At 45.7% G+C, this 17,121-nt stretch overlaps 1 protein-coding gene and 1 pseudogene across 1 annotated transcript in view; one reads left to right on the forward strand and one right to left on the reverse strand.

The window, feature by feature from the left end:
* The window catches only part of LOC103272398 (tubulin-specific chaperone E-like), a 65,215-nt gene that overhangs the window by 10,733 nt on the left and 37,361 nt on the right, over positions 1-17,121 (reverse strand). The window contains 3 exon segments of the mRNA XM_021718510.1: positions 290-389; positions 6,434-6,522; positions 12,205-12,390. Coding sequence (XP_021574185.1) covers positions 290-389; positions 6,434-6,522; positions 12,205-12,390 — 375 coding nt within the window.
* Positions 14,348-14,944, forward strand: LOC103272397 (annotated as a pseudogene).

Raw genomic sequence — 17,121 nt, forward strand, 5'->3', positions numbered from 1 at the left:
GAGGCTGCGGTGGCCGTGAGCGGCCCACTGCACTCTAGTCTGGGCGACAGAGTGAGACTCCAACTCAAAAAAAAAAGACTACATATAACTATGCGCCCTTAAAGAGTAAGTCAAATAGACAAATTCAAGCATGCCACAACCTGCCCGAACTGCAGTGTCTGCAGGTGGCAGCCCTCCCTCCACCGTCCCGTGTCCCCCCCCCCCGTTGTCCCCATCTCGAGGCGCTGTGATGAAGCCAAGGGGGAGGAGCTCTGCAGTTTGCGACAGTTGGACGGCCAAGAGTTCATACCTGAGATTAAGAACTTCCAGGTGTTTGAGCTGATCAGCAATTCGAGTCACTTCATCCCAGGATGACAACAGGTTTCTTGACAAATCTATCTCTCTAATATCTAAAAGGCCTGGTTAAGAAACAGTAATTTCAAAAGATCATAAAAGTAGTTACTCTAGCTGGGTGTGGTGGCTTACACCTGTAATCCTAACACCTTGGGAGGCTGAGGTGGGGGACTGCTTGAGGCCAGAAGTGTGAGATCAGCATGGGCAACACAGCAAGACCTCATCTCCACAAAAAATGAAAAACTAGCCAGGCATGGTGGCACATGCTTGTAGTCCAAGTTACTCTGAGACTGAGGCAGAAGGATCTCCTGAGCCCAGGAGGTCAAGGCTGTGGTGAGCTGTGACTGTGCCACTGCACTCCAGCCTGGGTGACAAACTGAGATTCAAACTAAAAATAAATTTTAAAAAGTAGTTACTTTTACTTCTGGGGCACGAGGTCTTTAACTTTTCATTTTACACCCTCTATTCTACTTGAAATGTTTTCAGAAGTACCTAATACTTTTATCTTTTAAATTATCCCACTGTTTGTTCAGAAACTAAAAAGTTCATTGTCATAGAAGTTCATTGTCTCAGAACTTCAGATAAACATCTACAATTAAATGAATACATGCAAAATGCCATAACACTAAACTATTCTGGCATTATCCACCAAAAATGAAGAGAGGGGAAAAAAGTGAGAGCAACTGATATGTTAAGCGCCCCAGGGGGACCCACAGGCCTTGGCCTCCACTGCTCGCCAGCCACAAGCCAGCCTCACACCAAGCACATTGCCTGTGGTGCACCTTTACCAGGCCCTGTAGGAATCCCCAAATAAATAGCCTCATCTGCAGGGGAGAGAATAGGGGTGAGCTTGAGAAATAGTCAAAGGTGCTAAGAATGTTCAGGCATGGTGGCTCGTACCTGTAATTCCAGCACTGTGGAAGGCTGAGATGGGAGGATCACTTAAGGCCAGGAGTTCAAGATCAGCCCAGGCAACACAGCAAGATCTCATCTCAATTTAAAAAAAATAATAAAAATAAATAACTTTTTATTTTTTTTGAGTTGGAGTCTTACTCTGTCCCCCAGACTGGAGTGCAGTGACCACTCCTGGCCACCGCAGCCTCGCCCTGCTGGGCTCCGGCGATCCTTCCGCCTCAGCCTTCCAAGTAGCCGGAACTACAGGCGCGCGCTACCACGCCCAGCTAATTTTTTGATTTATCGTGGAGATGAGGTCTTGCCAAGTTGCCCGGGAGGGTCTTGAACCCACGGGCCCAGGCAATCCACTCACCTCGGCCTCCAAAATGCTGGGATTACAGGCTGAGTCACCAAGCCCGGTCAATAAATAAATTTTTTAAAGTGCTAAGAATAACTTGGGAATTCAGAGGGTTTCTCATAGCCTGAAAGCAGTTAGTATGACACTCACTGCCCTGGTACAAGATTCAGAGAAGGGTCAGCCAGTAGGACTAGAAAAGCAAGGCACCTGAGCTGACGGGTAAGTGTGACTGCTAGCCAGGGGCGAGATATAGGGTGGTGCCATCAGAAAGGGACACCGCTGAGCAAAGCCCCTATGGAGAGAGACAGAAGAGAAGCTTAGTGCAGGACTGGAGCAGCTGAAGGAGCACCTTACACTCTAATCTATGTCTGGAAATTATCCAAATCACTCATCTATTCCACAAGTGATTTTTTTGAGTTGGGCTCTCACTCTGTCACCCAGGCTGGAAGGCAGTGGCAGGATCACAGCTCATCACAGCCCTAACTCCTAGGCTCAGGCGATCCTCTGGCATCAGCTTTCCAAGGAGCTGGGACTACAGGCACGAGCCACCACACCTGGCTACTTTACTTGCTTTTCGTAAACCCAGGGTCTTGCCATGTTACCCAGGCTGGCCTCCAGCTCCTGGCCTCAGCTTCCCAAAGTGTTGGGATTTCAGGTGTGAGTTACCACGCCCAGCCCCGCAAGTAATGGCTGAGGGCCAAGAGTGTCCACAGTGAGCAAAGCAAAGCTCCTGGGAGGCGACCACTAAGCAAGAGCCTCTGAAGTGGGCCAGAGACAGGCCTGTGCTCAGGATGGCAGAGCAGGGCATGCGGGAAAGGGGTGTGTGCGTGTCTCCTAGACAGCGTTCAGAGAAGACCGTCTCCTCTAACAAGATGACATCTGAGCAGAGAACCGAAGGAGTGAGGAAATGCCACCTGGGAGGACACCCCGGGCAGAGGACTGACAAGAGCAAAGAGCCCGGGGTTAGAATGGGCTCCGCCTGTGACCAGGACCGCCAGCCCCGGAGTGCCTGGAGCAGATGGCGTTGGGTGCTGGAAACAAGGTCACCAGGGCTGCAGGGCCAACCCGGACCACCAAGGGCCTGGCAGGCCACTTCAGAGTCTCTGCCAGTCTCTGCCTGAAACGGGAGCTACTGGAAGGTTTGGAGCAGAGATGGGATCTGACCTTCAAAAGTCAGGTCCTTCAAAAGTCGCTCTGCTGCTAGATAGAGCCCAGACTACAGGGTAACAAACAAGGGCAAGAAGTCTAGTCAGAAGGCTTGGATGGCAGGCGGCACCAAGGCGATGGGAGATGTAGGACTGGCATCGGGGTCTGGGAGCAGAGCTCTCAGGACTCGCCGGGCTTTAGGTGCAATAATCCCAGACCTGTCACTTGTGAGAGGGGGAAGACTGCAGGGTGGCGCAGGCTTGAGGGGGCCTCGGTTTTGGTCGTGCTAAATCTGCCTGGATGTCTAATGAGATGACCAGACATCCAGTCAGAGATATCAAGCAAGCAGCTGGAGAGACAGGTGTGGAAGGGCAGGAGGTGCGTAGGTGTGCCAGCCACGCCCACTGGGTCTCCCTCAGCATCCAGGGGGCAAAGGTCTGAGCCTCGGGTCAGCCCCGACACTCTGCATGCAGAGAAGGGTCCGCAAAAGAGACCAAGGAGGGGGGGCCTGAGAGAGATGAGCACCAGGGCCCAACAAAAACAGCAACAACCGCCACCCCCACCCCCACCCCCAGTGCTCCTGCCACTAACCGGGTCCCAGCAGTCCTGTGGGCTGGTGTATCGTCGTTCTTTTTCACGCAGAGAAAACTGAGGCACAGAGCAGTCCGATAACAGTGTAACTCTGTACAAACCAACAAGTGTGAATTTAAACCTGAGTCCACCTCAATTCAAAATCCATCTTGTTATACCCCAGAATGCAAAGGGGAGTCATTAAACAGATGAAACATGGAGAAAGTTTCTCTACAAAAACCGTGGCATTACTCCAGAGGGCTGGCTGGAAAGGAAGCAGTTTGGGCAGGAACCAGTCAGCAAGCGTGGCCAGTAGGTCAGGAACAAGGGAAGGCAGGCAGCACCCGCGTGGAGAAAGGGCGCCCCAAGTCCAGCAGCCAACTTCGCCCGTGCCCGGAGCCAGCCAGGGCCAAGCGTACTCGCCGAGAGCTGTAAATGGTTCTCACATTTGTGAATGGTTACATTTCACACCATAATCTAAGCACCTACATGATGACCTCGATTCTGCCTACCAGTCTACAGGCCTGAAGTATTCACTAACTGGCCCTTTAAGGAAAAGCCCAAGGACTCCCACCCTAGAGAAGACTCTAGAAGAACACGGGGCGCAAGTGGTGTATAGACAATAAAGCGAATACCGGGACAGAACTAGCAGCCCCCAGGAACCGAGGTGCAGAGAGCAGGATGCGACAGAGCTCACAGGTCCTACAGCCCGCAGGGAGAAACAGCAAGGGGAAGCTGGGCTTCTGGCTCCAAGCCTGAGCCTCTGCCAGGAGAATAATGACCACCATGGACGTCCTGTCGAACAGAAGGGAAGAGAGCTCCACGTGCAGGCTGCCTGGAAGGCAAGACACAGGCCGCCTCCTCTCCCACGCAGGGGGCACAGCTGCCCCATCGCGTCCATACATGGCTGTGTTCCCCTGCTCTGCTGCCGCCGCCACTGCCCTCCTCCTCCGGGCTCCCCCTGGGCTTCCCTGGCTTCCTGATGGCCACCTAAGCAGATGGATGCACTGGGCGCCTTCTATGGCTCGGCCTGAAACCTTGGCCACACTTCATTTCCATAGCCCTGCTAGCTCTAGGTCACCAGGCGGGTGAGGAAGGGCTCAAGTCCCCCCACTTCCCATTATGCAGACTAGAGCTGTAAGCATCTCTGCTCACCCATGCAGAGCACACAGGCACCTGCATTCTGAAGTCAGTGCTGAACGATACGATGGCCATCAACGCAGAGCCCCCCACTTACATGCACACACACAGGTCAACGAGTTCCTCTGGCTGCACAGCTCTTGCTCCCAGGGACAGATTCTCCTCCTCAGCTGGGAGGCAGGAAGCGGCTGGCCCCTCCCCCTGGAGGTGCTCTCCGACTCGACACACTCCTGACTGGATGACCTCAAAGCGCCAACAACCCAGAGGCCATGACTGAATCAAACACCGAGGCAATATTTCAACTCCTGGCAGGAATTCAATCAGAAGCTGCAAGGCATTCATCACTGTCTCTGCAAATACCAAGCGTGACTCGATTATCTCATGGAACCTCGATTTTTCATGTCTTAGGGGACTTTGCCCCCCAGAAAAGTATGGTATAAACAAGCATCATGCTGATCCTTAGTACTGCTGACAACACCAACCAACTAAATCGCTGCCTATAAGGAAGATCCCAAACCACCCACCGACCAGAGCTTTTCTTATATGTTAAAAAGAAGCTTTGAACTGCCCAGCTACTGGCCTGACATAATTTAGGAGTAGACCAGGCAGAATACAGAAAGCTCCAGACACTTCTGTGGCAGTCTACTCCTTACCAAACTCTCTTCTTCATCCACTTCAAGTCCCCCAAACTCCAGCTGCCTAACCTATGGAAACGACCATGTACGCACCACACAGGTCAACGGAGGAGGCTGCTCACGGGCAGAGATGACCTGCTTGGATGCTGCAGCCGCTCCAGGCTCCAGCGGACCCCCACGGCTGTTCCCCCAGTGACTCGACGCCTCAAGCACGCAGGTTGGGGGAGCTCTACTCTAACCATGCACTGTCAGGGCAGTTTGCTAAAGAGCTACTTCATCTAGCATCTCTTTGCCCAGATAAAAACCCATCATAAACTGCTATATTTTGTACAAATTACTATGTAGAGACCATGTAAACTTAAAGAATTCAGAAAAGACCTCTTTTTTTTTGAGTTGGAATCTCACTCTGTCACCCAGACTGGAGCACAGTGGCCGTTCCTGGCCCCCACAGCTTCAACCTGCTGGGCTCCGGCGATCCTTCCGCCTCAGCCTTCCAAGTAGCCAGAACTACAGGCACACGCTCATGCCCAGCTAATTTTTGATTTATTGTAGAGACAAGGTCTTGCCAAGTTGCCCGGTAGGTCTCGAACCTGGGCTCAGGCAATTCATTCGCCTCAGCCTCCCAAAGTGCTGGGATTACAGGCTGAGCCACCACTGAGCCTAGCCCAGAAAAGACCTTTTAAAGTTAGAAAAAATCCATTTAATTTCTACTGGGAATTTTTTTTAAACTTATCTCCTACATTTTGGTCACGAGCATCAAAGCAATATATGGCAAAACAAACAAACAGAAAACACATTAGTAAGAGAAGGTAGAGAAAAAAGATCACAAACTTCACAAAGGTCTGTTTTGAGGTACTGTAACAAAACTGCATTTGGCTGCATGAAAAAAGCCAGAGTTTTTCTCAATCGTAAGAAGTTCTTGAGAAGGCTGACAAGCGCTAGGGCAGTGGCCCTGGATACCATCAAGGGCCTGGGCCGAGCTCCTTCTCCACTTCTCTGTGCTCCCAGTATGTACCAGACATCCTTCTCCACACTTACAAGACACCTGCGGAAGCCCTGGGAATTCCATCTGCACTCAGAGCAGATGCCAACCAAGTCATCCCCTTTGGGAGTCTCATCTAGAAACTTCCACTTTACATCTCATTGGCCAGGAAGAGGCACGTTGGCATGCCTGCAAGCAAAGGTGTCTGGGAAGGTAAATTGTTTATCTGGGCAGCAACTGCCCGAAGCCAAAGTGAGCTGCTATTGGGAATGAAAGCAGAGGGGAATGGACCCTGGGTAGGCAACTCGCGGTGTCTGGCACAAGTGTCAAATCCAAAGTCCGATCCCAGTTGCAGATTCTCATTGAAAAGGATACTTGGACATGCTTTGGTAATTTCTCCTTTTTCACCAGCGCAACTGACTGCACAGTTCCTCAGAGAAATTTCTTGCAACTTGCTCAGCTGACTGCATGAAAAACAGAGTTCACATGGACACATAAGCAGGTAGGCTATCCACTGGCCCTTTAAAAAATTAAACAGCATTTCAGACATATAAAAGGGTACCAAGAATAATATACAAATACCTGTACCTACTATCCAAATTAAGAAATAAAGCATTAGGAGGGAGGGAAGGAAGGAGGGAAAATAGATAAAGCATTATAAACACTCTAAGTGCGCCTGAAGCCCTCCGAGTCCCTCTCCAGAACACAACTCTCTCCCATCCCCATGGGTAACCTCAGACTACCTTTGGTGGTTCACCTAATCTCCGGCACTTTTTAATACCTTTCCCATATACTGCCATATCCTTAAACAATCACAGCACTTTTATATATTATTAAACATGATATAAATGTATTCTATTACACAGAACTTCCTACAACCTACTTTTTTCTCCAATAGTATATTGCTCAGCAGTGAGATTTAGTTATATTAGAACATTCATGTTCACACCTTATGGTTCTTTACTATCTGAACAGATCACGATTCATTTATTTACCCTCCTGTTGACATTTAGATTGTTCCCATTCATGCCGAAGTAAACACTCTGATACTTCTTGCTCTGACTGTCAACGTCTCTCTAGGGTGACATCCTAAGAGAGCATCACAGCATCACTTTTACTGGATACTCTCAGTAGCCATTTTTAAAGTACAGAGAATCTGTGTTTTCTATTCATTAAAAGAATCCACGGGCCAGGCTCGGTGACTCAGCCTGTAATCCCACGCTTTGGGAGGCCGAGGTGAGTGAATTGCCTGAGCCCGCAGGTTCGAGACCTGCCCGAGCAACTTGTCGAGACCTCGTCTCTACAATAAATCAAAAAAATTAGCCGGGTGTGGTGGTGCGTGCCTGTAGTTCCAGCTACTCAGAAGGCTGAGGCGGAAGGATCGCCAGAGCCCAGCAGGTCGGAGCTGCGGTGGCTGGGAGCATGCCACTGCACTCCAGTCTGGGTGACGGAGTGAGACTCCAACTCAAAGTTAAATAAAAGAATGCACAATTAGCTGGGCACAGTGGCTCACGCCTATAATCCCAGTACTTTGGGAGGCTGTGGCAAGAGGATTGCCTGAGCCCAGGGCTTTGAGACCAGCTTGGGCAACGAGCTTTACAATAGAAAAAAATTAGTTGGGCATGGTGGTGTGAGCCTGTAGTCCCAGCTACTTGGAAGGCTGAGGTGGAAGGATCGCCTGAGGCCAGCAGGTCAAGGCTGCAGTGGCCATGAGCACGCCTCGGCACTCCAGCCCGGGCAAAAGGGAGACTCTGACTCAAAGAAACACAGGATCCACATCCACATGTAAAATGTCTACGAACACCACCTGCATTCGAATCCCAATTCCACCACGACCTTTGGCTTTGGGCCAGCTAATCAACATCTCTGTGCCTCAACTTCGCACCCTTTTTTATTTTTTTTATTGTTTGAGTTGAAGTCTCACTCTGTCACTCAGACTGGAGTGCAGTGGCCGCTCCCGGCCACTGCAGCCTCGACCTGCTGGGCTCCGGCAATCCTTCCCCCTCAGCCATCCGAGTAGCTGGAACTACAGGCGCGCACTACCACGCCCGGCTCATTTTTGATTTGTTGTAGAGATGAGGTCTCGCTAAGTTGCCCAGGTGGGTCTCAAACCCGCGGGCTCAGGCCATCCACTCACCTCGGCCTCCCAAAGCGCTGGGATTACAGGCTGAGCCACCGAGCCCAGCCAACGTCGCACCTTTAAAATGCAGCGTTATACACACAAGATCACAGCAGTATTTTTCACTCGGAAACAACCCAAGTGTCCATCAGCAGATTACTGGATACACAAGTGGTGTGTACACACAATGGAATATTGTTCAACCTTTTTTTTTGAGTTAGAGTGTCACTCCATCGCCCAGGCTGGAGTGCAGTGACACACGCTCACAGCCACCCCAGAGTCGACCTGCTGAGCTCCAGTGATCCTTCCACCTCAGTCCTCCAAGCAGTCAGAACCACAGGCACATACTACCACGCTCGGCTAATTTTTTTGATTTATTGTAGAGATAAGGTCTCACCATGTTGCCCAGGCTAGTCTCGAACCCGTGGGCTTGGGCAATCCTCTTGCCTCAGTTTCCCAAAGTGCTGAGGTTACAAGCTTAAGCCACTGCACCCAGCCTTGTTCTACCTTTAAAATGGAAGAAAATTCTGACATATGCTACAACATGGATAAACCTTAAGGATGTTATACAAAGAGAAATAAGCCAGTCACAAAAAGACAGGCAGTGTTTGAGTACATTTATATGAGGTTCCCAAGATGGTCAAATTCACAGACACAGAAAGTAGAACGGTGGTTGCCCGGGGCTAAGGAGAGGGGCAATGAGAAGTTAGTGCTTCAGTGGTAGAGCGTTTCAGTTTGGGATGATAAAGTTCTGGAGATTGGTTGCACAATAAGGTGAACACAGTCAACACTACTGAACTATGCACTTACAAATTATTGTGACAGACTTTGTGCATATTTTACTAGAATTTTTTAATGCTACAATGATTTAGTGAGTTAATATTTTTGTAGCTTTCAGAACACTGCCTGGCATACTGTAATTCACTTTAGAAGTAAAATAAAAGTAAGCATAAAACTGACAACACTTGGGGAAATACCAAGATCAAAATGCAAGGCATGAGCGATTTCAATCACTAGAAACTGGGGCGGGGGGGAGCAGCAGAGTTCTAGGGCAGGGGGCTCCCAAGCTTCCTCAGTTCACAGGGCCCTCAATGTTTCGGTAATTTTTTTCACAGTGCCTAGGCCAAAATAAATATCACCCAGTTCCAATTAAGTACGTAATTGCGGCCAAACAATTACAGAAGTCATGATTACTTCTGTCCTATCAACTCAATGTCTGTTGGGCAATGCACAACTTCCTAAACCCTGGCATCAGATTGGACACCACCACCTCCATTTCCTGTTCCATGCTGATTTTCGGGAGATACTTGCTTTTAAAAAATGGTTTTTTCTGTTTTAAATTGATGCATGATAGATGTATATAAATACTTGCTTTTCATCACAGCAATCGCCCAAAGCCCTGCTTTGCAAATGAATGACATCACCGAAACTGTAGGATAAGCTAGTAGTTTCCATTGTGTCTGACAGATGTCGCTGCTTCCTTCAAAAATTTAAAATTTTCGGCCTTGCCAGAAAACTTGGCACAAAGCTTGGGGACCCAGTTCTCAACACAGGCATCACTGCAGAGTCAAAGCCATCTCCACAAGAAATTACACATAATGATTTTTTTTATTATTCCTTTATTGTATAAGTCTTTTCTTAGTGGTCCAAATTCAAAGCTGGTCAGCTGGATATGTTAAGACAAAGGCTTAAAGTAGAGGTTTCAATTCTTAACAATGACAGCTACCAGTAATTGCACTATCTCCCCTTTATTATTCACAACAGCACTAATAACTTAGGAGTTTTTGTGGAAATGAGGAAACTGAGAAATGATAAGTAACTATCTCTCACATGTGTCAGAGTCAGAAGTAGCCGGCATCTGAACCTGGCCTAACTCCAACATCAGGTGCACCACCCACCAAACTGCATTGCCATTCTTTTAAAAACATTTTTTAGAGGCAAGATCTTGATCTGCCATCTAGGCTGGAGTGCAGCGGTGCGATCACAGCTCACTGCAGCCTCAAACTCCTGGGTTCAAGTGATCCTCCTGCCTCAGCTTCCTGAGTAGCTGGGATTACAGATGTGAGCCACCATGCCTGACAATTTCTTAATTTACTAAATTGATCTCTAGCAAACATAAGAGACTACTTCAAAATCTCTACAATTTTACCTTTTGAATCAAGAAAGGCACTATTTTTTAATTAGCTAATTAGTAAATGCAATGATGCTCAAGTAGTAGGGTCACTCACTAGGGAAATTCATGAGTTACATGGTCGTTCAAAAGCTGGGAGAGGAAAATCTAACCCTATAAATATATAGTTCTTTAAATCGACGTGAATCAGGGCAAATAGCCAATATACATTAAATACTTGCTTTTTGGCGGGGCTTGGTGGCTCAGCCTGTAATCCCACGATGTGGGAGGCTGAGGTGAGTGGACTGCCTGAGCCCGCGGGTTCAAGACCCGCCTGGGCAGCTTGGCGAGACCTCATCTCTACAATATCAAAAATCAGTCGGACGTGGTAGCTCGTGCCTGTAATTCCAGTTACTTTGAAGGCTGAGGTGGAAGGATCACTGGAGCCCAGCAGGTCGAGGCTGCAGTGGCCGGAAGCGGCCAATGCACTCCAGTCTGGGCAACAGAGTGAGACTCCAACTCAAAAAAAAAAACAAACAAACTTGCTTTTCATCATAGCAATGGCCCAAAGTCCAGCTTTGCAGGCATATGACATCACCGAAAAGAACTTGCAGAAATCTCTTGAAATGGTAAACTACCTCAAAATGTTCTTGATAGTTATCTCTAAGTAGTGGCATTAGTCGTCACATTCTTGTGTTTAATTTGTATTTTGTAAATTCTCAAAAATAAATGTATATTGTTTTGTAATTAAAGAACAGTGAAGTTGTTACTTTTTTTAAAATAACGATTTATTCTGAGATTTTTAAAATGTGGGCCATCTATACTAACGAGTAGAGGTGCTAAAAAACATATTTATTCTTCAACATTGTCCTCCTGTGCACTTGAATTCTGTATTATGTTAGATCATAATAATAAAAGATGGCAAGGAAATTTACTTTGGACAGAATCACAGCTTAATTTTTTTCCATTAGAGACAAAGTAAAAAAGTGTAGGCCTATGCCAAATGGCCACCAGGGGTCACTACGCGGATGCCTCGTCCAGACAGCACATCTCAGCACTAAACATTACTAAAGCTGAGTGGCCTGGCAGGCTCTTGTGCAGTTTTGTATAAATATCAGCTTCTAGTCACTTTGATTCAAGCAGTTCATATGAACCAGAAGTGTGTTTCTCTGCACAGTCACAAAGCACAGAGAATTTCAGAGAAGAGAGAATGCTCTGGTGCAGCAGTTTTTAAATGTATTATGTAGTGTACCTCAGACTGTGGCACATATTAAAAGCAAATTCCTAGACCCTACACTGCAGAATTCTGACTCAGTAGGTCTTGGATGGGACCCACAATCCTGAATGTTTCAAAGCTCCCCAGGTGGTAAAGATATGCAACCAGAGGTGGGAACTACTAGATGGTACCAGCACTCACCATGGCACAGTTAATAAGTTAGACTTCTGCTTCCACTCCTAAGCTATCATCTAACCGCAAATGCCACCATGAAATAGAAAAGGACGAAAAATGTCAGCCTTCGTTACTTGATAATATGGTGTAAATAATGGGAAAATCAATCTTTTCATTGCAATTCAGAAAAATCCACCAATTTTAGCTGGGAGTAATGGCTCACGTGCGTATTCCCAGCCACTTGGGAAGCTGAGGCAGGAGGATCACTTTAGTCCACACATGTGAGAGTACAAGTATAAGCTATGATCACACCACTGCACTCTAGCCTGAGTGACAGAGAGGGACCCTGTCTACTAAAAAAAGTCCCTGAATACCCAAACCATGGAGTCCTCAAATATCAGATTGCTTGCATAGAGAGGACGAACCAGTTTGGGAACAAAGTCCTGAGCACCCATATACACTTATAAAAATTTCAATCCTGAACCTTGATACAACTGTAAAAAACTACCATGATCAACTCCACTTACCTTTGCTGTTTTACAATAGAGTCAAAACCAACCGTTTCCACAGGTTTATTTCCAATGGTAACAACCTGCTCTTTTCCATCGTCCTCTGGTCCATCCTCTAACATGTAGCGGTTCTTAACTGCAGTAAGAAAGTCTGTTCCAAAATTCACCTTGTTAGGGCGGATAAAAGACCCTCCTGTTGGGTGCCTGGAAAAGGAGAGAAACGGGACATAGAAAACACCATCCACTAATGAAGGCCTTAAGTGCAATGTTCTGAAGGTTTTTAAAATTTCCATATGCTGAAAACCAAATCAGCAAAAAAGAGAATATGATATACTAACAAAAGTAGATAATCAATATGGCTGGCCAGAAAGGGTTATAAGCATCTGCAAGCAAATAAAATCCCTATAAGAAGACAAAAATATGGAACAGATCCTTCACATTAGAGAAAACAGAAGTATTAAATCCATGGCAGAAAGTTTATCTTGCTAATGATTAAGAAATACACATTCAAATAATAAAACTATTTTCAACAAAATTTGCAAAAATATATAAAAAAATAATAAGACTCAAAGACTGCAAAGTCGGGTTTGTCTAAGATTGTATAATCATACTCTTAGAAACTTCAGAAGGCAGAGGGCAATAATTTTAAAATAAAAACAAAATTGCATTTACAAAGATTTTATATAACATTTATTTGAAATTGAGGAACTCTGGATACCATAAAAATGTACAGCTAGAGAGCAACTATCAAGTAAATCAGATACACGTAGTCATTTAAAAAATTCTATCTGTGATACTTTTATTTATTTATTTATTTATTTTATTTCTTTGAGTTGGAGTCTCACTCTGTCACCCAGACTGGAGTGCAGTGGCCGTTCCCGGCCACCGCAGTCTCGACCTGCTGGGCTCCAGCGATCCTTCCGCCTCAACCTTCCGAGTAGCCGGAATTACAGGTGCGCGCTACCAAGCCCAGCTGATTTTTTGATTTATTGTAGAGATGAGGTCTCACCAAGTTTCCCAGGCGGGTCTCGAACCCGCGGGCTCAAGCAATTCACTCACCTCAGCCTCCCAAAGTGCAGGATTACAGGTTGAGCCACTGAGCCCGGTTATTTATTTTATTTTTTTGAGTCAGAGTCTCACTCTGTCACCCAGGATGGAGTGCGGTGGTACGGTCACAGACATCGCAGCTTCGACCTGCTGGGCTAAGGTGATCCATCCACCTCAGCCTTCCAAGTAGCTGCAACTACAGGCATGTGCCCACCATACTTGGCTAATTTTTTTATTTGCTGTAGAGACAAAATCTCATCATGTTTGCTCAGGCCAGTCTCAAACCCTGAGCTCAAGCAATCCTCTTGCCTTGGCTTCCCAAAGTGCTGGAATTATAGGTGTAAGCCATTGCACCCGGTTTCTATCTGTAATACTTTTTAAAATTACTTGCAAAATAATGTTCAGTGTTTTGGGTTTTTTTTTTTAAGTTGGGGTCTCATTCTGTTGCACAGGCTGGAGTGCAGTGGCACAATCATGGCTCACCTCAGCCTCGACATCCTGGCCTCAGCAATCCTTGTGTCTCAGTTTCCCAAGTACGAGAACTACAAGCAAAAGCCACCACACCCAACTAATTTTTTTCTTTTTTGTAAAGGCAATGTCTCACTGTGTTGCCCAGGCTGGTCATAAACTCCTGGGCTCAACCAATTCTCCCATCTCAGTCTTTCAAAGTGCTAGGATTACAGGTGTGAGCCACTGTGCCCAGCCTGTGCTCTTTTTTTAAAATTTCAACGCTCACACCACATGACTCACACCTGTAATTCCAGCACTTTGGGAGGCCAAGAGGATTGTTTGAGCCCAGGAGTTTGAGACCAGCCTGGGCAACATAGCAAAACCTCATCACTACAAAATATCAAAAAATTAGCCAGGTATCATGGTTCACACCTGTAGTCCCAGCTACTAGGAAGAATGAAACGCAAGGATCACCTGAGTTCAGGAGGTTGCGGCTGCAATGAGCCATAAGCGCACCACTGCACTCCAGCCTGAGCAATAGAGTGAGACTCCCAAGTGAAAAAGAAAAAGAGCTGGCTGCTGCTGCGAAACCGAAAAGCCTCCACCGGAAGACCGGTCGCTGTCCTGGCCCCTCCTTCCCTCTCCCGCCCCTCGGGAGACCGCCAGGCACCATGCGGCGAACATGATAGCTCTTGAAGTCTGCGATAAAAAATGGCCTCCAATAAAACTACATTGCAAAAGATGGGAAGGAAACAGAATGGAAAGAGTAAAAAGGTTGAAGAGGCAGAGCCTGAAGAGTTTGTGTGGAAAAAGTACTGCATCGACGTGTAGCGAATGGGAAAGTGGAATATTTCCTGAAGTGGAAGGGATTTACAGACGCTGACAATACTTGGGAGCCTGAAGAAAATTTAGATTGTCCAGAGTTAATTGAAGATTTCTTAACTCTCAAAAAGCTGGTAAAGAAAAAGATGGTACAAAAAGAAAGTCTTTATCTGACAGTGAATCTGATGACAGCAAATCAAAGAACAAAAGAGATGCTGCTGACAAACCGAGGGGCTTTGCAAGAGGTCTAGATCCTGAAAGAATAATCGGTGCCACAGACAGCAGTGGAGAACTGATGTTTCTCATGAAATGGAAAGATTCAGATGAGGCAGACCTGGTGCTGGCAAAAGAGGCAAATATGAAATGTCCTCAGATTGTAATTGCTTTCTACGAGGAGACACTAACTTGGCATTCTTGTCCAGAAGATGAAGCTCAATAATTGTTTAGAAAATCTGGGTCTTGGTTTTCGATATCCTAGTATGACGAAATAACTGCATTCTAATGAAAATTAAGTTTGATACGTTGGTTTTGAAAGTAGTTTTGGGAGACTTGTTGGGGGGGTTGCATAAGTAGCACTGGTTACTTTGAACAAATAAAAACTTTCTGTAGTTGCTTCCTTTATCAGAAAATAACATTGATACCATGGTATATTATTTCCTCTGCATTAGAGAACAGCTTTTCTAAATGTTGGGAGAAATTTCCATAGTCATTACTCAATCAGAACTTGTGTTCTCATATGCCTAAGGACCATTATGGATTTTTTGTTTTGTGTGTGTGTGTATACATAAAATACATATGCAGATGGTTTTCCTTTTCGTTGTTGTTTTTAAATATTAACCAAACAAAAATTTGGGGTACGCCCTTGTTTCTGAAATGCTGTCATTCTGAATAGCCTAAGAAATCACTTAAACTGAAAATTTTTTTGAAGCCAAACATTTCAAGTTAAATAGATGATTCTGGGATTAATAGAATAGTTTAAATTGGATGATTTTAACAGCTGCCAAATTAGAATTAATATGTATAAGTGTAGTGGTTTGTTTGCAAAATGACTAAAAGGGAAAAATTTTATCACTACTAACAATTTCACCATTCAGATAAGGAAACTAGAAAAATCTTGGTATGTTTTAATTAGCTAAATAAGACTTAGTTAAATGGACATTTAACAGTTCCTCTAGCGAGCCATTCCTTAACAAAAAGTTGAAATCTGTGTGCTATATTGACTGAAAGGTTGTGATTCGTGGGATGTCTAAGACTTGGCTCATGGAAGCCTAGTCAGACATTTAGAAATATTGGCGGTTTAGGGCCTGCTGTCATAAATGGGTGAACAAACTTGTAATCTAGACTAATTGACATGCATGTTTTTTCTTTACCCCAACTCATTCCTTACATGTAGACTCAAGTCCTTTCAGTATTGGCTTTACTGGTTCAGCAGCAGGCAGGAAAACAACATTGTAGTAATCAGAATGTTATCCAACTGTATATTGTTTACTTTATTGTAAATACTGGTGAACAGTGGTCAATAAATAGTTTTATATTCCTTTAAAAAAGAAAAAAAGCTGAACACAAATTATGCATGATACAGGAGAGAGGAATCATATCTACATAAGGACAAAGATTAGATAAGGACATAAATAAATAAAACCATTTCTGGGTGACAGGATTATGTAAAAAAAAAATTTTTTTTTTTTAAGAGACAGGGTCTCACTCTGTTGCCCAGGCTGGAGTACAGTGGTGTGATAATAGTTCATTCAGCCTCAAACTCCTGAGCTCAAATGATCCTCCTGCCTCATCCTCCTAAGTAGCTAGGGCTACAGGCACCCACGACCACACTTGGCTCAAAATTTTTAAAATGACCACATATGTAAAAATATTTTAAGAGCTTAAATATCACTGGGCTTGGTGGCTCAGCCTGTAATCCCGAGCTTTGGGAGGCTGAGGTGAGTGGACTGCCTGAGTCCACAGATTTGAGACCCGCCTGGCCAACTTGGCGAGACCTCATCTCTACAATAAACCAAAAATTAGCCGGGCATGGTAGCACACGCCTGTAGTTCCAGCTACTTGGAAGGCTGAGGTGGAAGGATCGCCGGAGCCCACCAGGTCAAGGCTGCAGTGGCCAGGAGTGTGCCACTGCACTCCAGTCTGGGTGACAGAGTGAGACTCCAACTCAAAAAAAAAAAAAAAAAAAAAAAAAAGAGCTTGAATATCATCTGGGAACAGTGACTCATGCCTATAATTCCAGTACTTTGGGAGGTTGAAGCAAGAGAATCACTTGAGACCAGTACTGTGAGACTTCACTTCTACAAAAAAAATTTTAAGTGTCAGCTTGGTATAGTGGCATGCCTGTAGTCCTAGCTACTAAGGAGGCTGAAGTGGGAGAATTACTTAAACCCAGGAGGTCACGGCTAAATCCCACCACTATACTCCAGCCTGTGCAACAGAGGGAAACCCTGTCTCAAAAAAAAAAAAAAAAAAAAGGCTTAAGTACAGGAGTAGACATGTGAGAAGAATTCTGCAGGAATATATTTTACCACAACTGAAATTCAGTTTTCTTTGTTTGTTTGTTTTTTGAGTTGGAGTCTCACTCTGTCGCCCAGACTGGAGTGTAGTGGCCGCTCC

This window comes from Carlito syrichta, unplaced genomic scaffold, assembly GCF_000164805.1.
Source record: "Carlito syrichta isolate Samal-C Ts95f unplaced genomic scaffold, Tarsius_syrichta-2.0.1 Scaffold312429, whole genome shotgun sequence".
Lineage (NCBI taxonomy): Eukaryota > Metazoa > Chordata > Mammalia > Primates > Tarsiidae > Carlito > Carlito syrichta.